Here is a 27,701-nt window from a genome sequence, read left to right on the forward strand (position 1 = left end):
TAAGTCCTTGTGCCCAATTTGCAATAGTATGATGAGTCTTTCCTGTTTTTTATTTGCAACAGCTGCATCGTCATTGACAGCATAACGCCAATGTCCAGAGCTGATGCCTCGCTGCCATCCAACCAGGATTCACTCAATAGCTTTATTGTAAAGAAAGGAACATAAGTGAATGGGGAAGGGAGGTAGTGCTAGTCACCTACGATCAGTCCAAGATGCCCCTAGCCTCCAGACACTCACTCAAGCGTTCTGGATAGAAACTAGAAATAAGAGCGCCCTGATGTCGCCTGGTAGTCATAACTCGCAAAATATCTAACCAGACACAGTGGGGTCATGCAGTCTCATCCTAGAGAGTGAGTATCGCCGACTATATTCAGACTTCTCGTATCCATGGCATTAAGTGTTAGTCAGGTGACAGTATTTACTCCTAGCTATTGTTACTAATGAAGACGTTAGGTGAAATCGTCAATTTGGTGCTAAGGATAAGTCCAACGACCTGTACAGAGTTTAAATCCGTTGATGTTAGTAGCTCGTTGCATTTTTCTTGCAGAGATTCGACTCCGGTTAAGTGAAATGTATCGCGCTGAGGATAATCTAGGTAGTTGTAGAAAATGTGGCGCATCAGATAAAACACCAAAGAGCTCATGGCGCAATTCATTCATTTACTCCAAATAGCGCGCCCTTTCAGATATTTTATGGAAGCCTTTATGGACTCCGCTAATTTTTAGACTAACAGATCAGATAAAATGAAAATATAAACTACTAAACAAGAATAATTATAGATAATGATATCCAATACGGGCCAACGATTAATCCTATGCTATCCGTATTATGTGGCCCAAGGCTAAACAAGAAATAGCGGGAAGAACATTTCAACTCTACGAAATGATAATCAGCTAGACAAGGCACTTGGCAGATAGGCCTTCTACAGCGTCTTGTCATCCGAGCCAATAGTAAACAAAAAACTCGGATACATAAATTTAACATCCAAAAAAGCAAACATAGGGTCAAACTTCTGGAATTACGGAAACACGAACTTGTTTTTGCATGCCCCAGATCCGGTGTAGAAGGATTTGTTGGATATGGCCGCGTAAACGTTTTGAACAAACTTCTACTCAGTGTCACAAAGCATAGAATTATCCGAAAGTTAACTCTTTCGACAGAAGCTCAGTTATCTCATTTAAAAAAGCTCACTGTGTAAGTAAACATGTTTGGCGTATGCTACCGTCTCGTGCTTATCTTTGTTGAGGTTGAACTGACCAAGAAATTGGTGAACACAGATTTCATCTTGTACGTAAACTTAATCCATACTGAAATGTACAGCTGCACAGCAATGTACAACTATGCCGTTCTTATTAAAAACCTTCAGCTTGGCGCATCTAACAAAAATCAAGGAGTTTCGAACTCACGAATTTCCGGCTACTGTTTAGAACATCTAATCATCCTGCCAACGATTGCCTGATCATCGGGGATAATAGCTATCACCTAGACGCGATGCAGCACCACTCATTTCTCTGTCACGGAAATCACATAACGTGGTCATGTGCTGACTGTCAGTTGTCAATAGTGACACTTTCGCAAGTTAGACGAGTGGACGGCGAAAATGGCCAGTCATTATGTTGGCGAGTGTTTGGTCCACTGTACCATCTGGAAATATTGGGATTCGGTGGTAGAGTTACTGTCCTTCAAAAGTGCTGCTATATGTACATCTCTTTTGCGAGGGGATTCCTTAGTGGCTAAAGACAGGCTTCAGTTTGGCAACATCAGCGGCGTTTTTTTGGAAAGTGAACATCCGCTATACCTGCTTTTTTGAAAAACCTCCTCAGGCACATTTTCAGCGTTATATTGCGTATGGTGGGATTCTAAAGGTGGTTTCAGTCGTATAATAACGAGCTGTGAAGGCATTGTGCCTAGATGGCTAATTTGCAGTTATACCGGGCCGCTCGTTATCAAAATAACTTCGTGTCTACTAGTTTAACAGTCTACCACTACACAAAGTTTGGGTTGTTTTATTTCCCGTACCGCGGAATAGACATAATTTTAACAAACTTTCTGTGCGTAGCCACCACTTTTTCACCTTGATGAGTTTATTTAAATTTAAGCAGTAAGTTTTTGCTCAGTAATTCAACTGAGCCAACTAAAACGTGTTTCAACTCCTAACGACAATCGACTATCGACCATCGTCAGCCTCAAGAAGGCGACTCATTGTTATTATTGAGTTCTCTCATGTTCCAATTCGCTTGGTTCTATTGATCGCCGCTGTTCCGCAAACCAATCAGCGTCGACCTGAGAATTCCTCCCAAATTGATTCCACATCCTCACCGGTGTGTTGACCGATGTGGACTTACGCTTAATAAGGACAGCGTAGATTGGTCGTGTAGATGGTAAGGGGGAGCGAACTAGCATTTACGATTAACTCGGTTGTTAGAATGTTTGCCGGATTTCTGTTCCCGAGCGAAAATCCAGTCTCGATGAAGAAGAAGAAGCAACCGAATGTGTGCAAGCTAACAAAAGAGCTGTGAGGATGTCCAACAAACACGTGATTTACCACCGGTAGAACTGCTCACGTAGGGATAACCATTGGTAAATTGAAATATCAAGCTGTTTCAAGAATGTAAATGCGAAATTAAAGTGAGCTACAATGGGATTTTAGAACGTGAATATCAGAGATGTGAGCTTGGTTCGTTCCAGTCAAAATCAAAATCTCGTGTCCAGTTTTTATCAGTAGTTCTTTTTCGATGGAAGTCACGGCACCACCAAAATTTACAGTGAAACCCAGCCTCATTCACGTTGAAAAAATCTGTCAAACGAAATTCTTTCACGATACATACGCACATGCCTCCCGCGATAGAAGGGGGCTACTCATTCACCAGACCACCATGTTCGGGTAGATGAATTATATTATACAATGCGTAGTAACCTTACAGGATAAACTTTGCTTTGATGGAATCCATTTGGATTGCCCATATCAAGTGAATTTTGCAAAGAAGAGTGGTATAGTTTTCTGACGTGATCACAAAATGGTGATCGCCAGGTTGCCAAATGATTTCCTTTAGAAGATGATGTTTGGGAATATGTGTTTTTCAACTCTTTTCTTTAATTTTACTTTAAACAAAACATTCTTCAGTTTACTGCTTCGCTTTCCATTGTTCTTGTGGTTATCTTTGTTCATGTTTGTGTTCTGAGGAATGACCATTGTTTGATCATCATAAACCTCTTAACCGCGCCATGACCTAAAAATCGCGTGCCTAATTTGAAAACGCTAAGCTAGTTTTGTTATTTTAAGAGCCTCTTACTTTTAGTTTGTCAAAAGTATGGACAGGGGCATTATTCCGTGCATACATTGATTGTTCAGGACCCCATTTTGATTGGGCTTTAAGCAACATTATGTATAGGGGTGTATAGGGTACAACACTTTATTAATGTATTCATAGTGCCTTATATGTAGATAAACCTGCGTTTGAAACCGTCTGATTCGGATGTTCCCCATGTAACACAGCATCGTTAATTTACTGCTCAGTTTGGCACTGAGGATAACATCTTCTAGATTATCTTTACCGCTGAATTCATGAACGGGGCTCCCAGGAAAAGAATAGTTCAGTATCAAAGAAGATAGACTGGTCTTGATCACTTTTAGCACTCATATTTCATCCTTGCGAACAACTTCGAGTCGGAGGTAATACACTAATCATAAGGTTGCTTGGAAATCTTCGATAACCCACGACAGTTTTGCTCTTCTTCGGGCTTATCAGCTAGGCGCGACTCCCTGAGTTTCCGTCAACCTTACGTTCTACATGAACCCAAATGGCGCGCAGTTAGCGAAATACACTCATTTGGAAACTAATTTGTTTTGATTGGTGACCCACATGGAACCCAGCTGAATCTCTCGTTTATGGTGCGTGACTGCGTTAACGTGACTGAATGTGCTGCGCCAGATCACCTCATCGTTTAGTCGGTAGGAGATTCGAGATATCATGACACATGTTTAGACCTAATACACTACTTATAAGGTTGCTGAAAAATTTTCGACAGCTTACGACCGGTTTGGCCTTTCTTTGGGGCTCACCATAAATGAGGGATTCTGCTGAGTTCCAGTTGTGTCTCCTGCAAAACCTGCAAGTGAGTGTATTCCGCTAAATTTGAGTTTGTTTCCGGCGCTTGTTATAAAAATCAGTTCATGTACTGCTTCGGAACTGAAGATAAAAGGAGCTCATCTCCTTCAATTTCGTTCAAACAGGCTAAAGGTATCTTCTTTGTATGAGGCAAAGTTTTTCCAGAGCACACTCGGGTGTACTGAAAGAATTGTTTCTATTAGTCCGAGTCCTTAAACTAGATGCTGGGCGTAGTCTTTCATACGGTTTTCATTGTGACTAGGTGTTTCTAAAAAAAAGCCTGTGAACCAGCGAAATATATGGGATATACCATTTTACTCGGGTTCGACCCACAATGTGGAGCGGAAAATCGGCAGAAAACGTGTAAAGCACGGTGAACCTCTTAAAATCTCGTCAAAATGTTTCAGTTTTGAAGAATTTAGCCTGAGGACTTCACAAATTACGGTACTTTACCAGCTGTTGTGTATGAGCGCACAACACAATAAACGTTTGCAGCATATATAGTCTGGTATGTGTTAAATAAACAAACACTATGTTATTCATGGCCGCAGTGTGATTCGTGAAACAAAATACTGCATGCGTATCTCAAGAGAGCGTCTCAATAAAGAGAAAATCATTTTTTGGACCCATAATATCAAACCGCAAAGACAAAAGTTTATTTCGCCGGTCTGAATGTGGTGAAGGTCCGAACCGGTCGACCGCATTCCCAAGGTTGGGCCTTAGTCAAGTTTTATATTTCGCGAGGCTAAGGCCCCCGCGTCATCTTGTTCACATATCCTCTTGTGGCCTACAACGACAATAGTCACAGTTACTTATCCCATTCCGTACCTCTACGCGCTCACAACCTGATGGCGCTTTACGTCTGTCGGCTTGGTAATCTAGAAATCTAGGAGGATACTCCACGCCAGCACTAACTGGTTAAAGCCAAGCTTTTCTTTGTCCGGTCTGTATGCAAAGCCCATTATTGCCGAATATGATACTAACAACAGTGACGGTTCAAAATCACCTGAGGAAATCACCGAATTATGGAAACTTTTCGGCCGTGGGGCGAACATTTAGATGTCGAATATGTGAATACGACAGCTCAAAAGTTAACCTCCCGCATCGACTAGAGCTGGCTTCGGTAGCCTCGGTTCGTTGGACAGGCTCGTTTATGGGCCTTATTTTTGCCGGATCGTGCAAAACAAATGTAGTCCTGTAATTTCGCTGTAATGTATGTTGCTCTTACCCCTATAAACCTACTCCTGTTCATCAGTTGAGATAACAAAAACAGATCCATGTACTAGGAACTCAGCCTTGTTTGGTCAACCGAAATTTTATTTTGCGGCAACACGTAAACAGTTTGTCGAAATAGATAGCCGATGTTAACTCCATAAATGTAGAGCTCCATTTCTTTGTATATTCGTAATTGGCTGGCACCAGTGGAACAACTGCATACGGTGGGTTTGAGATGACAGAAACAGACTTTATTTGATTCCTCCAGACGTTTTTGGGAACAACCATTCTTTTCCTATCCAACCACCCATATTACGATACCACTTCAAGTCCTAAAACTGTTCTGTTTTTACTCTTCCTTTTTCACAGAACATCCTCGCTTTGCAACTGTTTGTTATTGTCTTCCCTAACTCATGCCACGTTCAGTCATTTAGCAGCTGAATTAACGTCCGCCACAGACTACCATGGTTTTTGTGATATTTCACGTATGTTTTGGGTAGGATTTTGTCATTTTCAGGAGTCCTAAACCATCTCTTCCGCCTTCCTCTACAATCTACATATGTGCAATAAAAAATCGGGGCCCTTGTACAAAATAGTCTCTAGGACATCAAGGTTTAGGTGTGATAGAAATTTTCTTAACGCCTCCGCATGAACGAAACAAAATTTGACCCTACACGAACCGTTTGTAGGTCGCAAACTACGCTCGTGTGTGCAAACTCTGTTGATTCACAGATCTTCCAAAGGTTTCTGCCGCTCATATACCGCAATGAGAACCGTAAATATGTAATTTACTGTGTTACACAAGCACGTCTCAATTTAGCCTCTCCTTTAACTCAAACTAGGATTCATCAAGGACAATAGCTTTGGATGCAAAACTACCGGTGAAAGCACTGCTGGCTGTCATTTTTCTTATGCTCAGACTAGAACGTGTACCACCGTAAAATTTTGTTTCCAATATTAGAATTCAATCCCTTTAATTGAGAACTCAGCAACTGGATTCATACAACTGTAGTGAAGATGAGTTTACAAGACGTGGAATAAAGGGGCTGTAGAAAATGCAAGATGGGTGGCGTTTTGAGCAAGAAATAGTTTTATGAACTTGCCTCCAGTAGCTATGTATTTGTGACATTCTATTTACGCCCGATGTTATCTGGAAAGCCAATGAGCGTGTTTGGGTGATTTTAAAAAGGTTATTGTTTCAGACTTATATTTTATTCTGAGTATAGCAAATTGCCCGAAAAATGCTTTGTCGTCTGTAGGTTGAATGCAGGATGAATTTAAATGTAGTAATTAATCAAAACTTAAGGTCCCTGTAGTGAAGAATTTTCAGGGAGGATTGCAATACGTTTAGCGACCTGTGCAAAAATAAAATTTGAAATAAAAACTTGTCAAATTAATTATAAACCCTTCTCCGCTTCAGATTGTTTTGTTTCAAAGTATAACAAAGTATTTTGCCCACGTTGTAAATAATCGGTTTCCGGTTCACTTTTACAGTGCGACTTTTAGAAAATTAAATCAGTTGAAACCCGCAGAATTTATTAAGGATATAAAGAGATTTTGGGAAGTTTTTTAACCAGAATCTTATCCCCCAAGTGAAGTCATTCGGCGTCGCAAATTAATTTACAGAAGTTTTACCCTCAGTGGCGACCGTCAGTGTTTGGTATCTCACAAATCTCCGGAAAGGTTGAAACTCGTAAGCCCTAAAATTTTGGTTTTATCGCGTGCCTGAAACTTGAAGGTGAATAGATGCAGATGTTCCAAGAAAGATGTGCAGCTTGGTTTGTCTTGTGCATATCTATGAATATTTTTAAATGCCCGTATTTTTCAGGTAGGTCGATAATGGTAGACTAAGAGGTGGGGAGAATCGGAAAAGAAATTTAACTCAGGTTAGCCAAACAGAGTTTTCGTCGAATTATTCCTGAAAAATGTTAGAAAATGTAGCCAATCTACATCTGGCTTTGTACCAAAAGGTTAACTACATCCCAGAATACCAACAAATGAAAGAGAATACATGGTCGGCAAGGACTTTGTTCACTAATTCTATCTGCAATTCATAGTGCCGCTGTGGAAGTACAGACGATAAGACCAATATAGACGGGAATTTGGTGCTTATCGTAGTTAACAAGTATCATACCAAAGCGTGTTGCGTGAGCACTGGCCTACTTGCGATAGGACATTCAATCGTATACCTATTAAAAGTCATCTCGTTCAAAAATCTCAACTTGTCACTTATCTCGCTTGACTAGTTGCATTACCCCGTCCCGCTATGCTATTCCAGCTATCAAATGTAAATTAATCCATTCAGATGAAGGGAATCTGCAGTAATTGCATCCAGATGGTGTTTTAATTTGCTTGGCATATACCAATTTCAGACTGCATTTGCATCCGAAAGAGGACATTAACCAGTATCATTGAGCATTTATGTTAACATCGCAGTACAGTTATTTCATAAGCTCTCAATGTAATGACCCCCGCTATTAAATGATCAGTCGCTGGAATTATTAATATTGACTTACTGCAACTTGCGACTCGCCTCCACCAAGATGAATGACCCAACGAAAAGTTATCTCACATCCCGAGGTTTAAGGTCTCTGGACGCAAGACTGAACTGTATTCACTGACTGTATAATGCACACTTCTCAGTAGTATTTTAAACAAATAGCATTCATCGCATACTCTTATTGTAATGCACATGTGTATATTCTGCGATTGATCTAGGTAGTGGGATGATGACGAACAGAGCCACTGGATGACAACTGAGACCTTGTTTTATAAAACTGTCGAGGGTCAAACATGTAGGGGTAGACTGCCATTGAAGTTATTATCAAGTGGACGCCCGCTCACAGTCTACGGATGAATCTTTTAAGCACTGACTTTTTTCGATAAAAGAGCCTCGTTTTGGAATAAAGTCAATCGCAAGAATCGTAAAACGACTGACAAGCAAACAGAGTTTAAAATAACATAGGTTTGCCTAAGAAAGGGGAAGGGAAGTCAATATTCAAAACATGGATAAGAGTAGGAACGGTTGGGGTTCCACATTTACGACTGCCCACAGTTTCCGTGGGACATCTCACTACCCTAAAGGAATAAATTTGAAATAAGCAATTTTCTTGTGAATCCCTCTTTATCAACTTATCAAGACACACGCGGAAACCGATGTCAAGAAAGTTGAACATCAGTCGTAAAAACGTACTGTTTTTAAAAGTGACACTGTGGTAGTTCAATTATGAGTTGCGGTTGCTCATACTACTCACAAAATTGGGATAATTTGCACATCTAATCCCATTTCTGCAACGAATTACTGCCATCAGTTTGAATGCCACTGCCTCCCTCAGACTTTAGCTTAATTGGAGGAGATTTGATAACTCTCAAGCAATCTATAAGTAGCTCAGAGGAAGAACAATTTCCCAAGATAAGAGTAAGTTCCATCTGAGAACTTGTCAATTGAGGAGCAAAACATCTATGACCATGTGGTGTGGATTCTGTGACTCACCAATGAGTAGCGTTATATCCTGTCAAAATGTGGGTCAATCACACTTCTGATCAGCATCTCGTGGTCTAAAGGTTAATAGTTCAAACTTCTAGCCGGGAGGTCGCAAGTTCGAGACTCTCAGAAGTTCCGTGGGATGCATAATCCCGATGATTCCTAATAATCATGAAAATTATCTACTGCGCTTTGCGTTTTTCAGCGTAGGCTAGCTTCATTTACAATACGAAGTCCTATCAGCTTACCCATCAGATCTTGGTAAGAAATAAAGCCATTCATGGACAGACGATTTGTCCTAATCAGCTCTTTGAAAACGGCCTCAACACAATAACAGGTAGATAAGGGGTTTGTCAGCGACAGGCGCAGCAAAAGTGATTTTGACGATTTTGACTTACCGTTAGAGGAATATAAGGGTTTGAGGAAACTGAAAACTTCAGAGTGCATCGAGGGCGTGAAATCGTCATTGTGATACACGGCACTGTTTTCTATGCTGTGTTGAGAAAGCTCTTTATCGTGGTCTTCCGATAGCTTGTCCGGTTTTGCAGCAACCGTTTGGCGGAAATCATCTGGAGACGCCAAGCCTTCGGTGAATAGATCCAGATTCTCTGAAGAATCTGGGGACCAGTAAAGTTTAGGCCGTTCAGGATCAGAAAGTTGTTTGTACTCCAGCAAGCGCAAAAGTGTGTCAGCACTTTGGCCTTTGTCAGAAACGAAAGAAAATAAATCTCTTGCTTCGTCCAACGCATCATATTGTTTCGCTCTTGGTAACTTGCCGCACCATTTTTCGGGATTTGTCGTATACCCAGCCCCTCTGGAGAGAAAAAATTCAAATAATGTCAATCGTCGGTGCTTTTCATGAAGCATCATATGCCTTATTATTAAAACAATTGTGAGTAAACTTGTGGGACTTGGCCATCAGAAAATAGGGTTAAAATTGAAAATAACCGATCAGGGCATTCATTTTTCGCTACAGCTTGGGGAAGCGGTTGTACATTCGGATACTAACTGTTCGGGTATGATATTACCTGATAAGAACCAACAGCGCTGACGTGTAAGCTTATCAGTACAACACAGATCTTTCTCCACTAACGTCATCTTGAGGTGGGAAGTGAAGGAGTACAATGAGCATTTCATTTGGAGCGAAGAGCAAAAATTATCTCCATAAAGACAGTACGGTGCTCATAAATGCGTGCTTATATTTTTGTGGTTGAAATGGAAAGAGGACAGTCCCATCTGTGATTGGAAGCCGGATAACCAAGATAAAACATCAGGTTTGTAACTACCAACATCTTTTGCTTCCTAGCATCTTCTTTGGGCCACTTCTTTATGTTCTTTCTAAAAAACAGCTTTACATACAAAACATCTCCACAGTATATCGGATGACGTAACGTGAAAGGCTGAGGCATAATGACAAAACTAATAAAAGTGTTAAGTGGTACTTGTTGCTAGAAAGAAGAATTTAACCAACTCTTCGACAGCCCACGACCAGTATTGGAGCTCATCAGGTAGGCAAAGTTCGCGAGTTTTTGCTGACCTTACTTGAATCCAAATGGGACCGTCAACTTTGGGCCCAAGTAGAACATAAGTTCCTGGGATACGCCTACCTGATGAGCTCAAAGAAGAGCAAAACTGGTCGTCGGCTGTCGAGGGGTTTTTTCGGAACCTTGTGAGTAGTTTTTTATGAAAATATATTATGATATCTCAAATATTTTGCCTTTTGAAACATGAGGTGGTCTTCTTGCAGCACATTTAGTTGAAAACATCATAAACGGAAGATTCGGTTAACTCTTCCGTGAAAAACAAACTGAATTGCAGACGAGTTCGGTTATCAAAGAATCAAACCTCATTTAGATGCGGTTGATGCTTTGAATCTCTCTGTACGTATCTGCATGTTACAGGCTTCATCCAAACATGACGGGGCAAACAAATTGTTTATTGGCAACTTCGGCTTTAGGAAGACTTGGTAATTCGGTGGTAAATGGTTTTTCTAGGTATTGTGCGTATTCACAAAAAAGGCAGGTATTCATTATTGCTCTGATAGTTTAGTTCACTCACATGCACCTGATTAAAACTCTCTTGCTTACAAATGTGGGGATGTTCAGTAACATCGCTAATTAAGAAGATTAGAATATAGCTGGGCGTTGCCCATGACGCCTTGATCCACACCTTAAAACTGTTTATCACTTTATATCAGGTTAAAAGCTGCTTTGACAAACGGTTGCTAAGAGAAGGCTTCCGATTAACAGTACATCTGTTCAGGATATTTTGGTATGAACTTTTGTACAGTAGAGCGCAGACATTTTACGGACTGTGGTTCAATTGAAAAATGCATTTCTGGTACATAAAGCGTCATCGATAATGGGCTGCCTGTAAGCGCAGTCGTCAGTCGATCAAAAAAATATTCGTCGGCCGTTTCAACTCAGCTTCTTCGTATCTAAGGCAAACTATCTCAAAAATTAACGCACCAGCGAGAGTGACGTCACTGAACGGATGAACTATAAAATAATTAGAGAAATTTGCTCTCTGGGAAGATCGTTAAAATGGGAGGATATGGCAAGCATTACTGAGACCACTAAACAGAGAACGTTTGCGCAAGCTATGTCAATCAAAGCAACCGGGTAAGGTTGACTTAATCTGAAAATGCTGTGTTGTTTCTTGAATACGGAGTGCGTGATCATTATAGAATACTCGGTAGTTAACCAATTGGTTGCGAAAGCGGCTGGACGTCATACAATTTTTTTCCAACTAACCATTATTGCTTCAAACCCAGTTTGGCATTTTTGGCAGAAGGATGCTGTGCAAATGGACACAATAAACCATTATTTTCTCGTGCGTTCAACCATAAACTATACAGGATGACTAGAGCGTATAAGTTTAGATCCGTCACGCATTCCATTTTTATTCCAAAAGGGTCGCGGGAAGCCACTTCGTTGTTAAACTGAAACCGGATGGATTAACAGTTTCCTAATATCTCTTTAATGATAATATTTTCGTATTTCTTTGAAAAAGTTTGCTTTGCTGAAATTTTCTGGTTATCCCTCTTTTCTCTTGAATCGAAAATCCATTGGCACACTGAATGCTTAAAACCACTTTTATGTGTAAGGCCAAGCCTTTTGTTTTGGTCAAGTGATGGTCTGACGTTTCTGTGTGAATAAAACAAAAGTAGACAAAAACAGACTCAGAGTTGAATGGCTTGGCTTCCCCAAATTTGCTTCTCCCTTTTAACAAACAGTACGTGACGGCCAGACGTGACGTTGAAAAATTGGACTTTACAGTCGAAAAACACGTAACACTGATCGAAAGGAGTCCAACTTCAGTCTTGTTTACAAAAGGTGAGACCACGTACACACCACCATGACGAATGCGCAACAAAAAGTGACCATCGGGATTCCGTGACTTCTGGTAGGATGAGGTTGCATTTGATCATTACTGCCGGTGCCAAATTTTCCTTTAGAATGATTCGGAGAAAACTGGGGATGCGGTTGAATTGAAGGTTAAAGGCCAAAATGTTTGTTTAAACTGTATGCGCGATTACAGGAGGATCCAGAGTTGGTGGCATGAAAATGCTATTAACAGTCTGCAGTAGAAGATTGTACAGACAAGGGCGTCTTTTCTAGACTTCTCTTCGCCGCGGATATCAACCAGAATGGAAGGTTATCTTGACATTGGAAACCTGGTGAACTTCTCCAATACAAAGAACTTTGTTTAATTTTGCAATACAGTATTATGTCGAACAATTATTTTTATTTGTAAGCAATGCACCGCTGCCAGTGCCCCTGAATATCTCTACGTTAAGCAACCAAATATGCTTCCAAGCGCAATCTGAATCTTCAATACAACATTATTTTTGATTGATTTTTGATCAGTTGGCTGATAATCTATTTTCTGAGTCTGGCGGACTTTCAAACGTCTGGCCACCTTACGTGGAGATTATCAGTTGGCAGTTGGGTGCGTGCTTTCTATTTGCTTGCGTATGCTTATATAACATTTCAAGATGATCTGTTATCTCATAACGTTATAGGCCCATTTAGAGACAGCACTTTTGTGAAGTAATTGGTCCGCCTGTTGAGTCAACTGGTTATTCCAGTCCTTTCTAATTTTGGTAGTTTCCCTGTTCCGGTTAGCCTATTTTCAACTTGCCATTTCTTGTGGTCTGATTTTCTGAGAAATCATTGATTTGTTACACCGCCGTACTATCATCATCTTAACTGCCCGTATCCCTGCGTCAGTCAGTTAATTTGCTACTTTGATTTCTTAGCTTGGCAAATCTCCCAACCACACGAACTTGTCTGCTCAAATCCTGCTATCCTGATTAATCTATGAGTTTCTTATGTGATGTTTTGTGCAGTTTTGAGCTCCGTTGTCCTGGTTTTTTCTTTACTGTTAGTGGCCAGTAAATGGGATCAAATTCAGCATACTTGCTAAGAGTTTCTCTGGTGAAGTACGAGGCTTTCATAAATTCACATTTGTTCTCCGTTCTTGCTTGAGCCAGTATGCGAACTCCACTCCATTTGAAGCGGTGGCTCCGTGACCTTCACGGAAATGGGAGAAACGGTCGCGCATTTTGGTAGCAAGCTTATATCCAAGTATTCTGGTCAGGATCTTTCTTGTCGTTGGTCCGGTGTATGGTTTATCTATGTGTGTCTATGTGTCCCGGTAGGTCTTTACTCTCCATATTTATCCTATCAATCCGCGCAAGTTCAATACTGCAGCACAGAATCTGTCGTGTTTACACTTGCAGAATAAAGTTATTTTATTAAAGTGATCAAAACAACCGACCGACTCAATTGGACAAACATGTAATTTTATCCTATCAAAGGATAAGTGGAATAACAAATCGAGCCTGCATTACTGTGTTTTCTCGTTTTGCAGGAGATGATTTCTTTTTGCGAGATAGTCCTTGGGCCGTTAATGGAATATAATTAGAGAAACAAATTATGCCAAGCAGCGAATTTACGGTTGGAAGCTTAACATCGGATTGATTGATGTGCCTTGGATGAGAGAAGCGAGTTGTTCACGTGACCAGAACTGAGACACATTAATTAATCAGCAACTCAAAGATTTTCCCTTTAGCTGGACACACAAAATCATTTTTTATTCAAACTTAGTGCATCCCACAAAACTTATCAGAGATAACTGATAAGAGACAGAATTATCCTCACAACTTCATCCCATGATATGCTACATTCGTTTAATTTTGGACTTCTGACACGAACAAGTTTTTGGGACAGTCAACTGCTTGTGTTTCTTAAACAATGAAGACTTACAACAAAATACATTCGGAAGGTAAGTAAACTTTTCAAAAAAGCATGTTTTTGACAAGAATTGACGTGGATCCCGTGAATAATTACTGGGACACTGTAACATATGCTCAATTGAGGCCATCAGCTGCAGAAAAGCAATGATAAATAAAACGAAATCGAGTGTAAAAGAATATATTTCAATGGGCAACAAAGTACATATTTCAGTCATATGCTCAATCACATGCTCATCCTTAGAGAATTTTTGGAATGGGCGCCAACAGGTGATCATAACCAGAGAGAATAAGGCAGCTAAGTAAACAGGATGAATCATTTTAGTGGTTTGGGTTACTGCCTTGTCAGTGCGGTTGATAATTCACTCACCAGTTTTTCACTGTAACTTGAGACGGCTTCGCGCATTTCACTAGTGATTCAATTGTAAGCCTTTGGATCCGGAGTTTTGTGCACAACTTCATTCCTCTATCAGGTTATGTGAAACGGTCAGTTTGATTTTAAGTTTGAAACAACAGTTGCGTCAAACCTTACTGGCAAACCTTCAATCAAGAACCCGTGGACTGGTCTGTGAGATTTTAGGAGCACACAAACCGAGAAAAAAGCCAATGTTTTATGAAAGTAAAGCCTGGAATACTCGTAAAGATTCACTGTCAGATGATGTGAACCGTGTCTAGTGGTAAACAGTAACTACGATGAATACTTGAGCGAGTGTCTAGAGGTCTAAGCATCTCGAAATTTTGTAGTATGGTAGCACTAAGTCCTATCTCCGTGCACTCTTATTATTTTCTTTAAAATAACAATTTGGAATTAATCAAGTTTGTACGGCGGAAAAGCATCAGTGTTGGACACTAAAGTCACGCTGTCGTTGATGAGGATAATGGTGATGATGGAGATTGCGGTGAAAATATCAGTGTATCAACTAATATCTCTCCAAAACTGATGAAGTCAATCTACCTGATCAGTTTTACACTGATGAATTTTAAACAAACTTCTTGTTCTTTATAGTAAAAGACAAACTGTTTTTGCGTGGCTTTCTAGTTAAATCCTCCTTTTCTGGTTATGGTTAGCAAACATTCTCGATTTTTCTATTAAACCTAAGTTTATTTTTAGAAACTGTGAGCGGTTTCGGTGAAAGTAAAAACCGGAAGACCGCAACAACCGGATTAGTTAATTAATCATATCATATTTTGGATGACTTGGAACTTCCTCGTCCCTTACCCTGAGTCAATTTTTGTTTGTTCTATGTTCAGGAGCAGGCGGTGCACAAAACTAATGTTAATTTCTCCCGGAAAGCATAATCTTTCTGATTTTGAGAAGACTCATAATTCTTCGTTTTTTAAACTAGTACAAAAGTGTATGCGATGAACTGTAGAAACAACGTTAGATCTAGTTAAAATTGTCACTTTCAGACAGCGAGGAGGTCAGTGCACCTAAGCAAAACAGTGGGTTTTTTTCATTTCCCCTCATTGCTTGTCCGAGTGATACGACGGGCCGTGTGTGATTATTTTAAGCACACCTTTGGACTTTAGACAACGGTCAGCCAATGGTCGAATATATTGTCTGTGTCTTCCTCGTCCGAGCGGTGTCATTCTTATCACCTTTGGTTTGGTGTAATGAGCTATATGTGGCCAATGGATAGGAACACAAATATATTTAGAAAGCCACACGAAGCTACTCAGGCTGAAGTTATATACTGAAGTCGTTTGATTTCGGTCCTAATTTTAGTCACACCAGAATTGGATTACTTACTCTCGTGATTTTTTAACTTGCGAAAATGCAAAGTCATATGCTCAATTCGAACGCCATAACAGTGAACTCGTAGGCGACAGGCACACCGATAAGTTGTTTAGAAACGATGACCACAATGAGAGAAGACCCAGGAATGTTTTTGGTTGAGGAACGCTTTTGACAATTGGCTTCCGATTCTAGGTGAAAGTCCCATTCTTTTGAAGGGCTTCGCTAGACTAATGTGTTACGTCATTTTGCGTTTCAGTTGTCCTCTGCTGCACTTTCTAAAGTCGGACAAATATTTTCATGCTTTCACCTGATGGAATTTTGTGGACAATCCAGCTGACACCAATCTGGAGCCCACAGGTGACGTAAAACACCGGAAGGTGAAAATGGAACCGCCTACGGCCTTGGAGGTTTGAACTATATATATTCTCTTAGACGCCACGGAGCCTCTGATCTACTAGCATCGTCCAAAGATGGGGTAGAAGTCCTCGGTCCGCAATTGTCTTATCTGTTTGCTTGCATATGGGAAAGGGAGTCTGACAAGGACAACTGGGCATAGTCGGTGATAGTGCCCATTTTCAAAAAAGAAGCCCGTAGTGATTGTGGCAACCACAGGGAGGATCAGCTTGATTCCTGTCTTAACTAGATTGTTGACGTCATTGGTGTTTATATTGACTGGTGAAACACTTACTCGAGAACGGTAAGCGGGATTTAAGCCTTGTAGGGGCTGTGCTGACCAAATCTTCACACGCCATCATGTGCTAGAACAACGCCGTTTGTATAAGTGACCCAAAATTACAATATTTCTGGACTTCCAAGGCGCATTTGATTCGGTTGACCGATCCGTTTTGCTTGACACGCTTGCCCACTAAGGAATACCCCGAAAGTTCGTGAACATATTAAGCTCTCTATATTCCCAAACTTCCGGCCGTGTAAGAGTATACGGTGGGCTCTCCAAAGGCTTCTGTACAAAAAGTGGTGTACGTTATGAATGCTTACCCTACCCATTCCTGTTTAGCTTCATAGTCGATGAAATCATGAGACGAACGACGGAATTACTCCAAAACCCTGGTGTTCAAATAGCCTGTGACGAGAACCTTGTCGATCTGGAATATGCAGACGACCTCGTTCTCATCTTCAAAGAGAAGGAGAAGGTGCAAGTGTTTTTGGATGAAATGACCGAAGTTATCCCACAAACTGTAAGGTCACGCTCGTGGACATGCAGTCACTGAAGGCACAACTTACAATCCAGGGAGAGGCGCTGGAAGTTGTGGAGTGTTTTACGTATCCTGGAAATCGTATTAGTTCTGAATGTAATGTGACAGATGAGGTCAATGCACGGATCAGCAAGGTCTGGGTCGTGTTTGCTAATTTGAGACAACTATGGCGTCAGAGTGGTATATCCCTGAATCTCAAGGGACGTGTGTATTGAGCTACAGTGCGGGTTGTTTTGTTATATGGTTGTGAGATTTGGCCACTTCGAACAGCGAGACTGAGACGTCTTCAGCTGTTCGACAATCGTTGCCTCAGAGCTAATTTACTCACTGATTTGAATCGGTCCTGTACATTTAGCTCATTTTCACAGGCATGGCTGATGCCGAATAGCTTACTGGTTGGCATTGTTTAGCAAATGGTTCAGAAGAATTACTCTGGATTCTCAGCGTATGCATCACTTGTGTCTAGCCTAGGTTAAGTGCCTACTTACGAATCTTCAAGATGAGTAAGAGGCTGGTGGTTTCAATCGATACTGTTCAAGAATATCGCTGAACGAGTGCTTATTTGTAGCACCTTTTTGGTGCGTAGATACCAAGCCACTCAAAGGATGCACGATGGTTGATATACTGCGAGGTTGCCTAAGACTTGACTAAAGGATTCGGGATGCGGAGGCTGGGTTCGAAACATGACGTTCTGGTGAACCATTGTGCACCCTATATACTAAGTTCTATCAAGATCTTAACACTCCTAGTTACTACATGCAATTATCTTGCCTATACGTGTTGGACGGTTACTTCTAGGAGTACACGTGAAGCAGACGAAGAGCACTTTAAAAGACGGTCACTGTGACGGAAATGTTAACACATTACCAAACGGTAGCAGTACTCACAACTGCCAGCAAAGAAATCCAGAAATTTTTATTAGGTCTTTAACTAGAATTTTATTTGAGTTGGTCGCGTCTACTCCCCACTAATTGTTTCCCCTTAAGTATACCGTAAATCTCCCAAACGGTCAAAGTTAGCCTTGTATGGTCTTTTATCGAGAGGATAAGAATATGTCTTGCTACACTGCCCAAGACCAAGTAAGCAAGTTGAGAGATTTATAAATACACTTCGCAGATGAACGAATCTTATTGATGTATGACAAAAGCACTCGCCAACGGTAAATCACCGTAACCATCGGAACATCAGTATGACCAATTTAACCAGAGTTCCATATACAGATCGCTCCACCATCCTGTTACATTTCTGTACACAAAACTAACCGAGTACAGCAAACAGTTTTTAGTTTGTCTTTCACATAAGTAATATCATTTTTGGCTAAAAAAGCGTGGGAATAGGAGTATTTCTGGAACATTTTTTACGATTAGCTCCACACATCCACACGTAGGCAGATAACCATGCAAACTTAATTTGAGTGCTAATTGAGACAATACAAAAGAGCCCACTCTTCCATAGAGTGCGTGCGGTGTTCAAACTAATCTACGCAACATAAACATAAGTTATTTTACGTTTTATTGCATCCACTATCCAAACGACCAGATAAACTTGAATACGTTGAAACTAATTTCGCTAAGTTCTTCTCTATGTTATCGGGTCCTGTTTGTTGCCATACAGCACAACCAGAAGTTTTGTGCATCATGAAAACGTCTGTCAACATGAAGGAAACTACTCATAAGGTTACTGAAAACTCTCTGATATCTCACGACTGGTTTTGCCTTTCCTGGATCCCCAAATTTCCATCAATCCTATGATCTACCTGAGCCCAAATTGGACAGATCTCGACAAATGCACTAATTCGCATATGAGTTTGGTTTTCATGGGCGACTCAAGCAAAGAACATCATAAACGAGAGATTCAGTTGAGTCTCCCGTAAAACGTAACTGGTATGCAGATGAGTGTATTTGTCAAAAAGGGTCTTTTTGCTGCCTTCAAAATAAAAACCAAATTTGTATATCTTGCGACAAAATTGAGTGCAAAATTCCTGCACTGATTTATTTCTATATAATTTCGAATTGAAAATGGTGAGGTCTTTTTTGTGGTGTTTCCACATGGCGTGTGTAGTAGATTTTATAAAATTTGTACTAGTGGGTAGACACACAAATTATGATTTGTGGTGTGCAATCATATCAGACAGCATTTCGACTTCACTCGTTTGATCAGTCACACAGAACTTTTAGTAGAAGCTACCTTGTGACCTCACGTCAAACTCTGTTTAAATTCAAAATGAAGTTATGGTTCTCTTTGCAGTGTTAATTTTGGGAAATCAACTCTAAAAAAGAAAACACCAATAGAAATAAGCCATTGTTTGCGTCTGAAGGTAGCTTCCGTTTCGAAAGATTGTCTGTTATGACTGACAGATGAGTTCCCATTGTTTTTTTTGGAAGATTGTCGTTTGACAGAGTAGCAAAGATGGTAGATCTTTTTAGAGTACAGCCACTTGCACATTAATTTGGTGTTGACGGTAGGGTCATATGAGGCAGCCTGGTAGAGAGAATTCGGTTGCTCAAAAACATCATAAACGAGAGATTCAGCTTGGATCTAGGTGAGCCGCCTAGCAAAATCGAATCGGTGTGCAAATGAGTGTATTCCGCTGATTCCGTGCAGTTTGAGTTCAAGAAGAACATATGAATGACGAAAACTGTGGGCTTCGTCTACCTGATGAGCCTCAAGAAGGTTTAAACCGGTCGTGGACAGCCTTGTGAGTGCTGTATTACGTCTATATTAGATCTTTGCCGCGTGAATTCATTCCTATTCATTAGTTCTATCATGAGAGCTCACAATGTTCGATTAGTTAAAGCCCTGCAAATTTTGTTATGGAAATCAACTGAAAATAAACGCTTCTTAGAATTTTTCCTATCTCCGTTTGAAATGGATATACAATACAGGAGATCTCTCTGAGATATGTAAAGTAGTAAAAAAGCGTTATTGAGTGTACCACGAAAGATTAACACAATCCGGTACCGATAGTAAATCATAATATAAATAATAATTAGGGTAGGTAGGCAGCCTCCAAATTAGTTATACAAGGATGACTTTTAGGATTCGACCGCTGAAGAACAGTAGAACAACAATATTTTTAGGATATAACTTAAGTCTCTCGAGAACGCTACTGCCTGTGTTCGAGTATAAACAACCAGTGGTTGTGCGGCTCAGTTTCCCGTGCCACAGTTGCAACGACCTGAAAATATACTGACGATACAGTAGCCTATGATATCCTTGAAAGAGGGCAAGTATCTACATTGATTTTGGCGTACTTGCTGAGGTTAACTTCGCCGACTGAAATTGAAATCCTATGGTTTGAAGACTGCCTTGTGAACATCATCAAAATATTTGCAGGAAGCCTAACGCCACGGTAAGCGGCAGTGTTTTACATTCTTTCACCAAAGCTTCAGTCCGAAGAAAACAAAACCAGACAAGCATGAAGAGCCTCATTTTTCAATTATTTCATACTCAGCGTTAAGATCGGTTCGTATGAACCACTGCTTTTTGTTCATCAAAGTACACATGCCCTTCTCACGATTCATGAAACTTTTTTATTAAATAAGCGAATTTCACAGGTTGAAGTTTTTGTTCATTTTGTCTGTTGCATGTTTTTGTCCGGTAGCTAAGGTATAAACCAAAAGTTAATAATTTTATTTTGTGTTAAATTAACTCAAAATTAAAATAAGGGTCAAAAGTTTAAGCAATTTGTTCATTTTCTGATATTTTTCTGAGTTTTTCTAATTTAAAATGTTTTGTTATCTTCGACACTGAAGATAAAATTGCCCTGTCGTAATTAGCTGGTAAAACGCAAACATTTAAGTGTCCACTCCACATCATAGTCCAAGTAACAAACGCTAAACGCTTAACCTTAACGAACAAGTAGTTACCGTAGAAAGTTCTATTTGTGGAAAAATACCATGCACTGTTTCCACTGGTTGCTTTGAACAGAAACGGTATATTTGATTATCATTCGTCCAGAAAAAACGCCATATAAGAACATCATCATCGTCAGCTGTAATAACCGCATACTTGTTGTACAGTGGTTGTAGCTGCCCCAGTTCCGTTCCTTTAGGCTATCACTTGGTTTTAAAATGAGAAAATATCAATTTTACCTTATTTGCTGCCGTTTAGTTTAAGCCTGACGCTTGTAACTATCTCCGGCTAAAACAATGCTCTACTGATTGATGAACCACTTTTATTTTGGTTTCTCTAGTCGGTTGCAATGCACGTATTCTGATCAGTAATATTTGTCATCAAAACTATTGTACATACTTTACGTCCAGTTTAGCACCACTGTATCTAAGTTGGTGTTCAAACATCCTAAGTTTGGTGGTTTTACCATTAATAAGATGGGCTGGCAGATTAACGTTACGTTATGGCTCATTTCTAAAGCTTTCCTATACTAGCTAGTCGATTCGTGAAATATTATCATATTGCTTTTCTGGAAAGATAGTTTCACTCACAAATGTTATTATTGTTGCATCATATTGTGTCAACCAGATGTATGGTAAGATGTGAGCAACTTATGTTAAGTCGCAAGCGTTAGATGAGTGGCAGGTACTTGTCTGGTGTACACCAGGTCATTAGGTGTTCCATAAGCTATAAATGTAGGACAATAAGGGTGAGGAGACAATTAAAATGAACATTGAAAGTGTACAAACATGATGGTTTATTCTAAAGGGCGAAGGTTTTTGACGCATATGGAGCATGTTACACAACAAGTTACAGATGATTGCCCTTCCATATGATCTCTAAATACCACTTCGAGAACAAAGAATAGCGTGCACATTTTATAACTTTTATAACTTTGAAGTTCACATAGGTTTAACAGAGTTTGGCAGCCTTCTGTGTGAAACTATTTGAGTGACGTTTACATTCTAATGTTCGGAACTTCAGCGTGCCACCTTATAAGCACTTTGACTCCGTACACGGTCAGCTTCAAGTAAATTATGCTGTTGCATTTACTAAAAATTATTATACAAACGCTTTTCTCCATTTGGTTACTGTTTTACGGCCACACTTACCACAGAAACTACTTTTATCGCTCAACAAGACGGGTATGTTACCCAACAATAGAATAGTTTATGTTCGGTGCAATATTCTATGACAAAGCTACTTGACTGTGAGAAGTAAACCAAAAAATCTCTTCTAGGTTTAAAAAATGATATTGTTTTTTAACTATCCGCCCTCGAAAGCAATGATTAAACTATACTCGCTGATGCTTTTGTTCACTTTCGCTTGACCATATCGGCTGAAAAGCTTTGTAGTTTACGTAATCAAAAACATTAAAAGATCATAAAATCTCAATAGCGCATTTGTCATTCAGTCTTTTCCCGTCAGAAAAAGTCGGTTTTGGATAATGGTATTACGTGTGGTCATTAAGGCTATATGAGCTGCCTGAGTGTAACCATAAAATGTGAGAATTAAAGGCATTTTTTGGCCACCGTGGTGTGTTTGCCAAAGAAATTGTTGTTGATCCAGCGCAAAGCAAATTACGTATCACTGAGTCAGGTAAAAAACGGGAATCAGCAAAATTCCTGCCAAGCAGGTGGAAAGTCTATCTAGTTTTACTTGTCGACTGAGAAGAAGGTCTACCAAAACAACAAAATAGCAGTTCAGATATTGATGTGTTTGTTAGCGCTCTACTACTTACGTAGCTATAAACGATCAGCTACTTCATCTAGTTTCCAGTTAACCTCTTAAAGTTACAGCTGGGTTGCCTAATAACTTGCGGTTACAAAATATTTTCTTTTCTTTCAGAATTATTCCTAATGCAGTTGTGATAACTAAACAACATTGTGGTACATCATGCTCTTAAGGGTGGTCTTGTAAATAGATTACGACTGTTGTTGAGTTTTTTTACAGAAAAAAGTACACTCTTTTAATAAACGCGTAACGACCGTACCGTACTTGACCAATTATAGCAAGGTGAATAAATTAAATCTAACAAGCAAACCTAAGCAAAAAATAATTCTGGGATATACCTATTCTGGTATTCCTCTTTTCAAGGACAAATTTGAATAAAGACCTTCAGCTGCATGGCTAAGTACAGCTTAGTGCATACTGATGCTACCTAGGCAGCGTTTTCGCCTACGGAAGAAAACAGTATTGGCATTAAGGTGCTCCACAAATTGTATAAATGGTATACTACTGCGCTCGTGTTGGCTGTCCTTGTTGTTTTATTTAATTTACTCAAAGTGTTCTTTCTCGATGATCACACGGTAGAAGAGGATTATGCTAGGCCGTATTAGAAACTTACCGTCCCAATACATTATACATTTCTTATCACAAAGGTATAAGAACTCTTAAGTTCTTAAAAAATAGAGTGACTGCATTAAGCAAATAAATTTGCCGGACAAAATACAACATAAAACATCTACTGAATTTGTCACTGTAGTCTTGTTTGGTGCAACCAACCTTCGACAAAACTTTGCACCGCATCTACCTTTTAGATCAACAGCTCACTCTGCACCGTTTGTTGAAGTAACTTTTCGGTAAATGCCTTTCTGGTTATAATGTTACGTTTCTTTTCCTTAACGTCAAAGAAATAGAAAACGTTTTGTGACCTTAATACAATAACAAGACGGTAATCATTGCACACGAAACGTTGATCCTTATCAGAGAAGCATTTTATTTACCCTCATCGTTACCACTGGTGTGATGGTGCTGTGACAAACTGGGTTTCTGCAGTAGCTCGAGGACCAGAAGTTTGGCTGTCAGCTTACGCATGTGCGGCTTTAAAAATATAAACATGTACTCAGGAAAAGCGTACACTAGGACCATGATGCGCGTTTCGCTGTTTTATGGTTTGTAACGTTGGCAGAATATATAGTGTATCCTTAGTTTTAAAAGCACCTGTTATTTTAAAAGGCTGCTGGAATAATTTCTGACTAAATAATACTCAATAAAATATGGTAATATACTCGCATGTTACATAAAAACCCAACTAAGTCAATGACCAGTTTTCACCTCATAACTAGCAACGTTTTGGTTCTAAAAGGTCATTGATTTCTGATTAAAGGCAAGCATTTTAGACGGTACTTGTAAAGAATTGGAGCATTCAGAAATTTGTGACATTGCTTGAAGTTGAGGAAATCGTTTTAGCCACTGAATGATGCGTGACCTAGCTTTCAACCAGTTAGGTAGCGTGGATAGAATCAGCTTATGTGTGTGAAGTGCCAACAGTTAAAATCAATTAACTGCTACAATAAGCTTATGAGATTTTGTGAATTTGATGCTTACACGTCTTTACACAAATGTTGACATTCGTAGGAATCATATCAATAAACTATAGGATATACATATAGGATAAGAGTTGAATTTCAAACTGAAATTAATTTAATTATTGAGGTTCAATAGATTAAATCAGATTTCCCTTGAGAACCTTTTACGCACCAACGGTGTGAATAGTATTTTGGCCAAACGGTTGTAAAACTTAGTAAACCGAGTTTGAAAGGGTTCTTTTCAAGATTTAATTGAATTTGGTTGTCTGCTATACCATTTGTATATTTGTCACACTTAGCCTTGTATTTTTGGATGTAAACGAATGCAGATAAAAAATGAAATAGGCACTGATCTAACTTAACTAGCTCCCGTTGTCATCAAGAAAACCGCCAAAACATCTCAGTAAAAAACCTGAGCTTAGTCCAACGCAATGATGCCGTAAAAAATAATATAAAACATCTGTTCCGGTGATATTTTAAAAGTTTCTACTATCACCGTTACCCAGAAAATACAAAATCACTGCCTAGCCTTACTGGCATACCTGACAAATCAATTAGAAAGGAGTAATTTAAACAAGATTAAACACATTTTTTCATTGCAAGAAGCTGTTGTAAACAAGGTGCTTCTATCTTTTATTGCAAAAAAGCTGGCAAAACTAAGCGCAGTGTTAAAGTAAAATTCTGTAAGGTGAATCACTTTGGCATGCTACTGGACCTAGCTGATGTCAAGCAGTTTTTGCAAGTATGAACAAGCATGCATCTGGCCGTCTGACTAAGAATCAGAATTGTGTAACATTTTGTAACTCCTCAGTTGGGCTATTAATGCTAATTCACAAAAACTAGCACGGCAGCACAATATAAATTCCCACCTGACCATAGAAGCGATAGTTCGTAGGTGAAACCCTTTGTCCTGACATTTTGTGTTAGTCCGATTGCTGATAATTGGTTAGGTCATTCGTATTATCAATCAAAAAGGAGCAATATGATCAACGTTTCTGATAAATATTTACTATAATTTCGATTATCCGAAAGAATTCACCAAAACTGCACTCGATCACTCAGAGTACACTTGTTAACAATGTCCTTAACAAGCGAGTGATCTCGGACCAGTAGGAAAATATGGATCCAAAATCAGTGCTTTTCCAAATGAAATGTAGTTGTTGCAGATCAGAAAATGTAAAACAACTCAGGGAAAATAGGACAATTTTTCCCAATTTAGACTACATAAAGCTTAGTACCGGAGGAGTTATTACCAACTCACCGATAACAAATCAAGCGATGAGCAAAGATTTATACAAACTTAGAAACAAAAGTTGCTGAATATTCTGAACAACCGGGTAAAAAGCAAACAAGTATGTAGACTAAGGTTAAAAGCTACCTGAAGCAACTCTACATATCTGAAAACGATAAAGCACAATTGATAAATTGAACTTATTATATTGAACCACGACAAGTCTCAAGTGTCATTCTTTAGGAACTTGGTTATATGCAGTCTTTGGCTTACAAAAACTGTAGAAAAAATGGAAGTACAGGAAGTATAAAATATTATGAAGCTATTTAACGCTCGTTTTCTGTCGGTTAAACTTTAATAGGTATTTATCAACGGGGTGGGGGAAATTTTGCTTGCAAGCCGAATCCTGTATGCTAAGATAGAGGTTGGTGTGGCTTCTTCCGCAAAAATTAGGTTCCTTATTAGCTGATTTCCCCAGTGACTAAATCTATAGAACCACTTTTTCACCGCAGCTAGCAACGTCACATATGGGTTGCATTTTTAGAGTCTCGCCTTGTATTTACTCATCTTTTACACCACCTACCGCCTGTAATTCGTAGCTATCTACTTCACCTCCCCAAATTGTTGGCCGCCAGCAGTAGCATCTGCAAGGCAAGCGCGCCATTTTTACTGCTACTTGTTGCCATTATTATTCTTGTTATTATTGTTTTCTTATCACTGCTTCCGGGTGGGTATGGAATTTTATAACCCATGTCAGACAATGGACGGGTTGCTATGGCTAGAAGACATCTTAGTTTTGTAAAATGTGACGGAGCTACGAACGCGCGATCCGGCTGGAAAACAAAGAATGAGGCCGACAGAAATACTTTGATAACAAGCGGGACAATTATGAAATGACTCGCCCATTATTTATAGATCTGGGCTGAGTTTTTCTGGGAGTGAGGCATGTCATTTGGAGGCTAGGTTGCCTAACGACTGATGCAAGCTTTTTTCCGAAAATCGAAATTCTGTCGAGTTAAATGTATTTCTTTGTGCCGTTTCTCATCAGATTGATGCTGCTTTTTGTCAACCTGGAGGTTGTGCTGTTTAATGAGATGGTTATGCAACATTATCCCTTATCGCAAACCTCCGTTTTTGAGATTTCTTCAGATTTCCCTGATGTTTCTTAAAATATGTGAAGGTACCAAGGTTTATTATGTAATCTAGGATCATCTTTCTCTGTCATTTTGCATCATGACTGAAAAAACTTCCCAGACAGTATTATAGCTCTCCTTTCACACACAGAATGCTGGCGTTTTGCGGTAACATCCCTTGTTTTGAGCCATAGAAAGAATAGCGTTCCACTTTTTCCTCCGGGAATTTTTGACTTTGACTAAGAATTCTGTTTTTTTTCATGAACTGAGACACAAAATCGAGGCTTTCGCCCAAGATTCCCGGGTTGGTAACACACTCTAAGAATCTACGGAAAATCAGTGCCAGAGATTTTTGTTAAGATTCAACAGAATGCATCCGAAAACGTCTTCACAATCCTAATTTGATTATGTAGTCCGTTTATCATAGGTAAATATTTTATGTATGCACGTACTTGTTTTGGTATATGAAGGTCCTGATCACACATTGAATGTAGATATTTCTCCAATTTATCTGCCTCTCATCGAAGTATGGCAGTGCAGCTTTCAAAAACTCCAGGATTGATGGTTGTAAGGCTTCATTTGACTCGACCCCGTGCAAATACAACGTGCACTTTCCAAAAAGAAGATCTAAATTGGCGTGAATTGGGTTAAAAAAGAACAAACCATCTAAACATATTTCATTCCTTAAACAGACATCATCATACAAACAGCCTGTACGAAGTCAGCTGTAGAAATCACTTAATCTTACCAACAAAGCCCCCTATGAGAAATTCGTCATGCAAAGATGCACGGGGTTGTCCCGATTTTTGCAATGTTGAAACGTTTTTGTACTTGAGTGTACACAAGACAACGGGTAACAATACTGACCATAGCTTAAGGTTTGGCATCACCCTTCTCCTTCATAATTTCTGTAATTTTGAAACGGTGCTCGTTTGATATTGAACGTCCAATAAATCCTATTCGTTTAAACTTATTCAGTTTGGACATTTAGGCTTGGATTTGATTTCCGGGTTGAATATTACTCAACGGCTGACTGTGAACAGGGTCGCAGGAACAGCACAGCCCTGCTGAACTAGCACAGGAATTTCGCTCATGTGTCCTACCTTACGCAGGTT

The 27,701-nt window shown here is 39.6% G+C and overlaps 1 protein-coding gene across 1 annotated transcript in view; it reads right to left on the reverse strand.

Moving 5' to 3' along the window:
• The window catches only part of T265_13174 (hypothetical protein), a gene marked incomplete at both ends in the record, with an annotated part of 80,969 nt that extends 53,755 nt beyond the window's left edge, over positions 1-27,214 (reverse strand). The window contains 2 exons of the mRNA XM_009167595.1: positions 9,207-9,622; positions 27,039-27,214. Coding sequence (XP_009165859.1) covers positions 9,207-9,622; positions 27,039-27,214 — 592 coding nt within the window. The remainder of the gene's footprint in view (positions 1-9,206; positions 9,623-27,038) is intronic.
• Positions 27,215-27,701: the final 487 nt, after the last annotated feature.

The sequence above is a fragment of the Opisthorchis viverrini genome, assembly GCF_000715545.1.
Source record: "Opisthorchis viverrini unplaced genomic scaffold opera_v5_43, whole genome shotgun sequence".
Lineage (NCBI taxonomy): Eukaryota > Metazoa > Platyhelminthes > Trematoda > Opisthorchiida > Opisthorchiidae > Opisthorchis > Opisthorchis viverrini.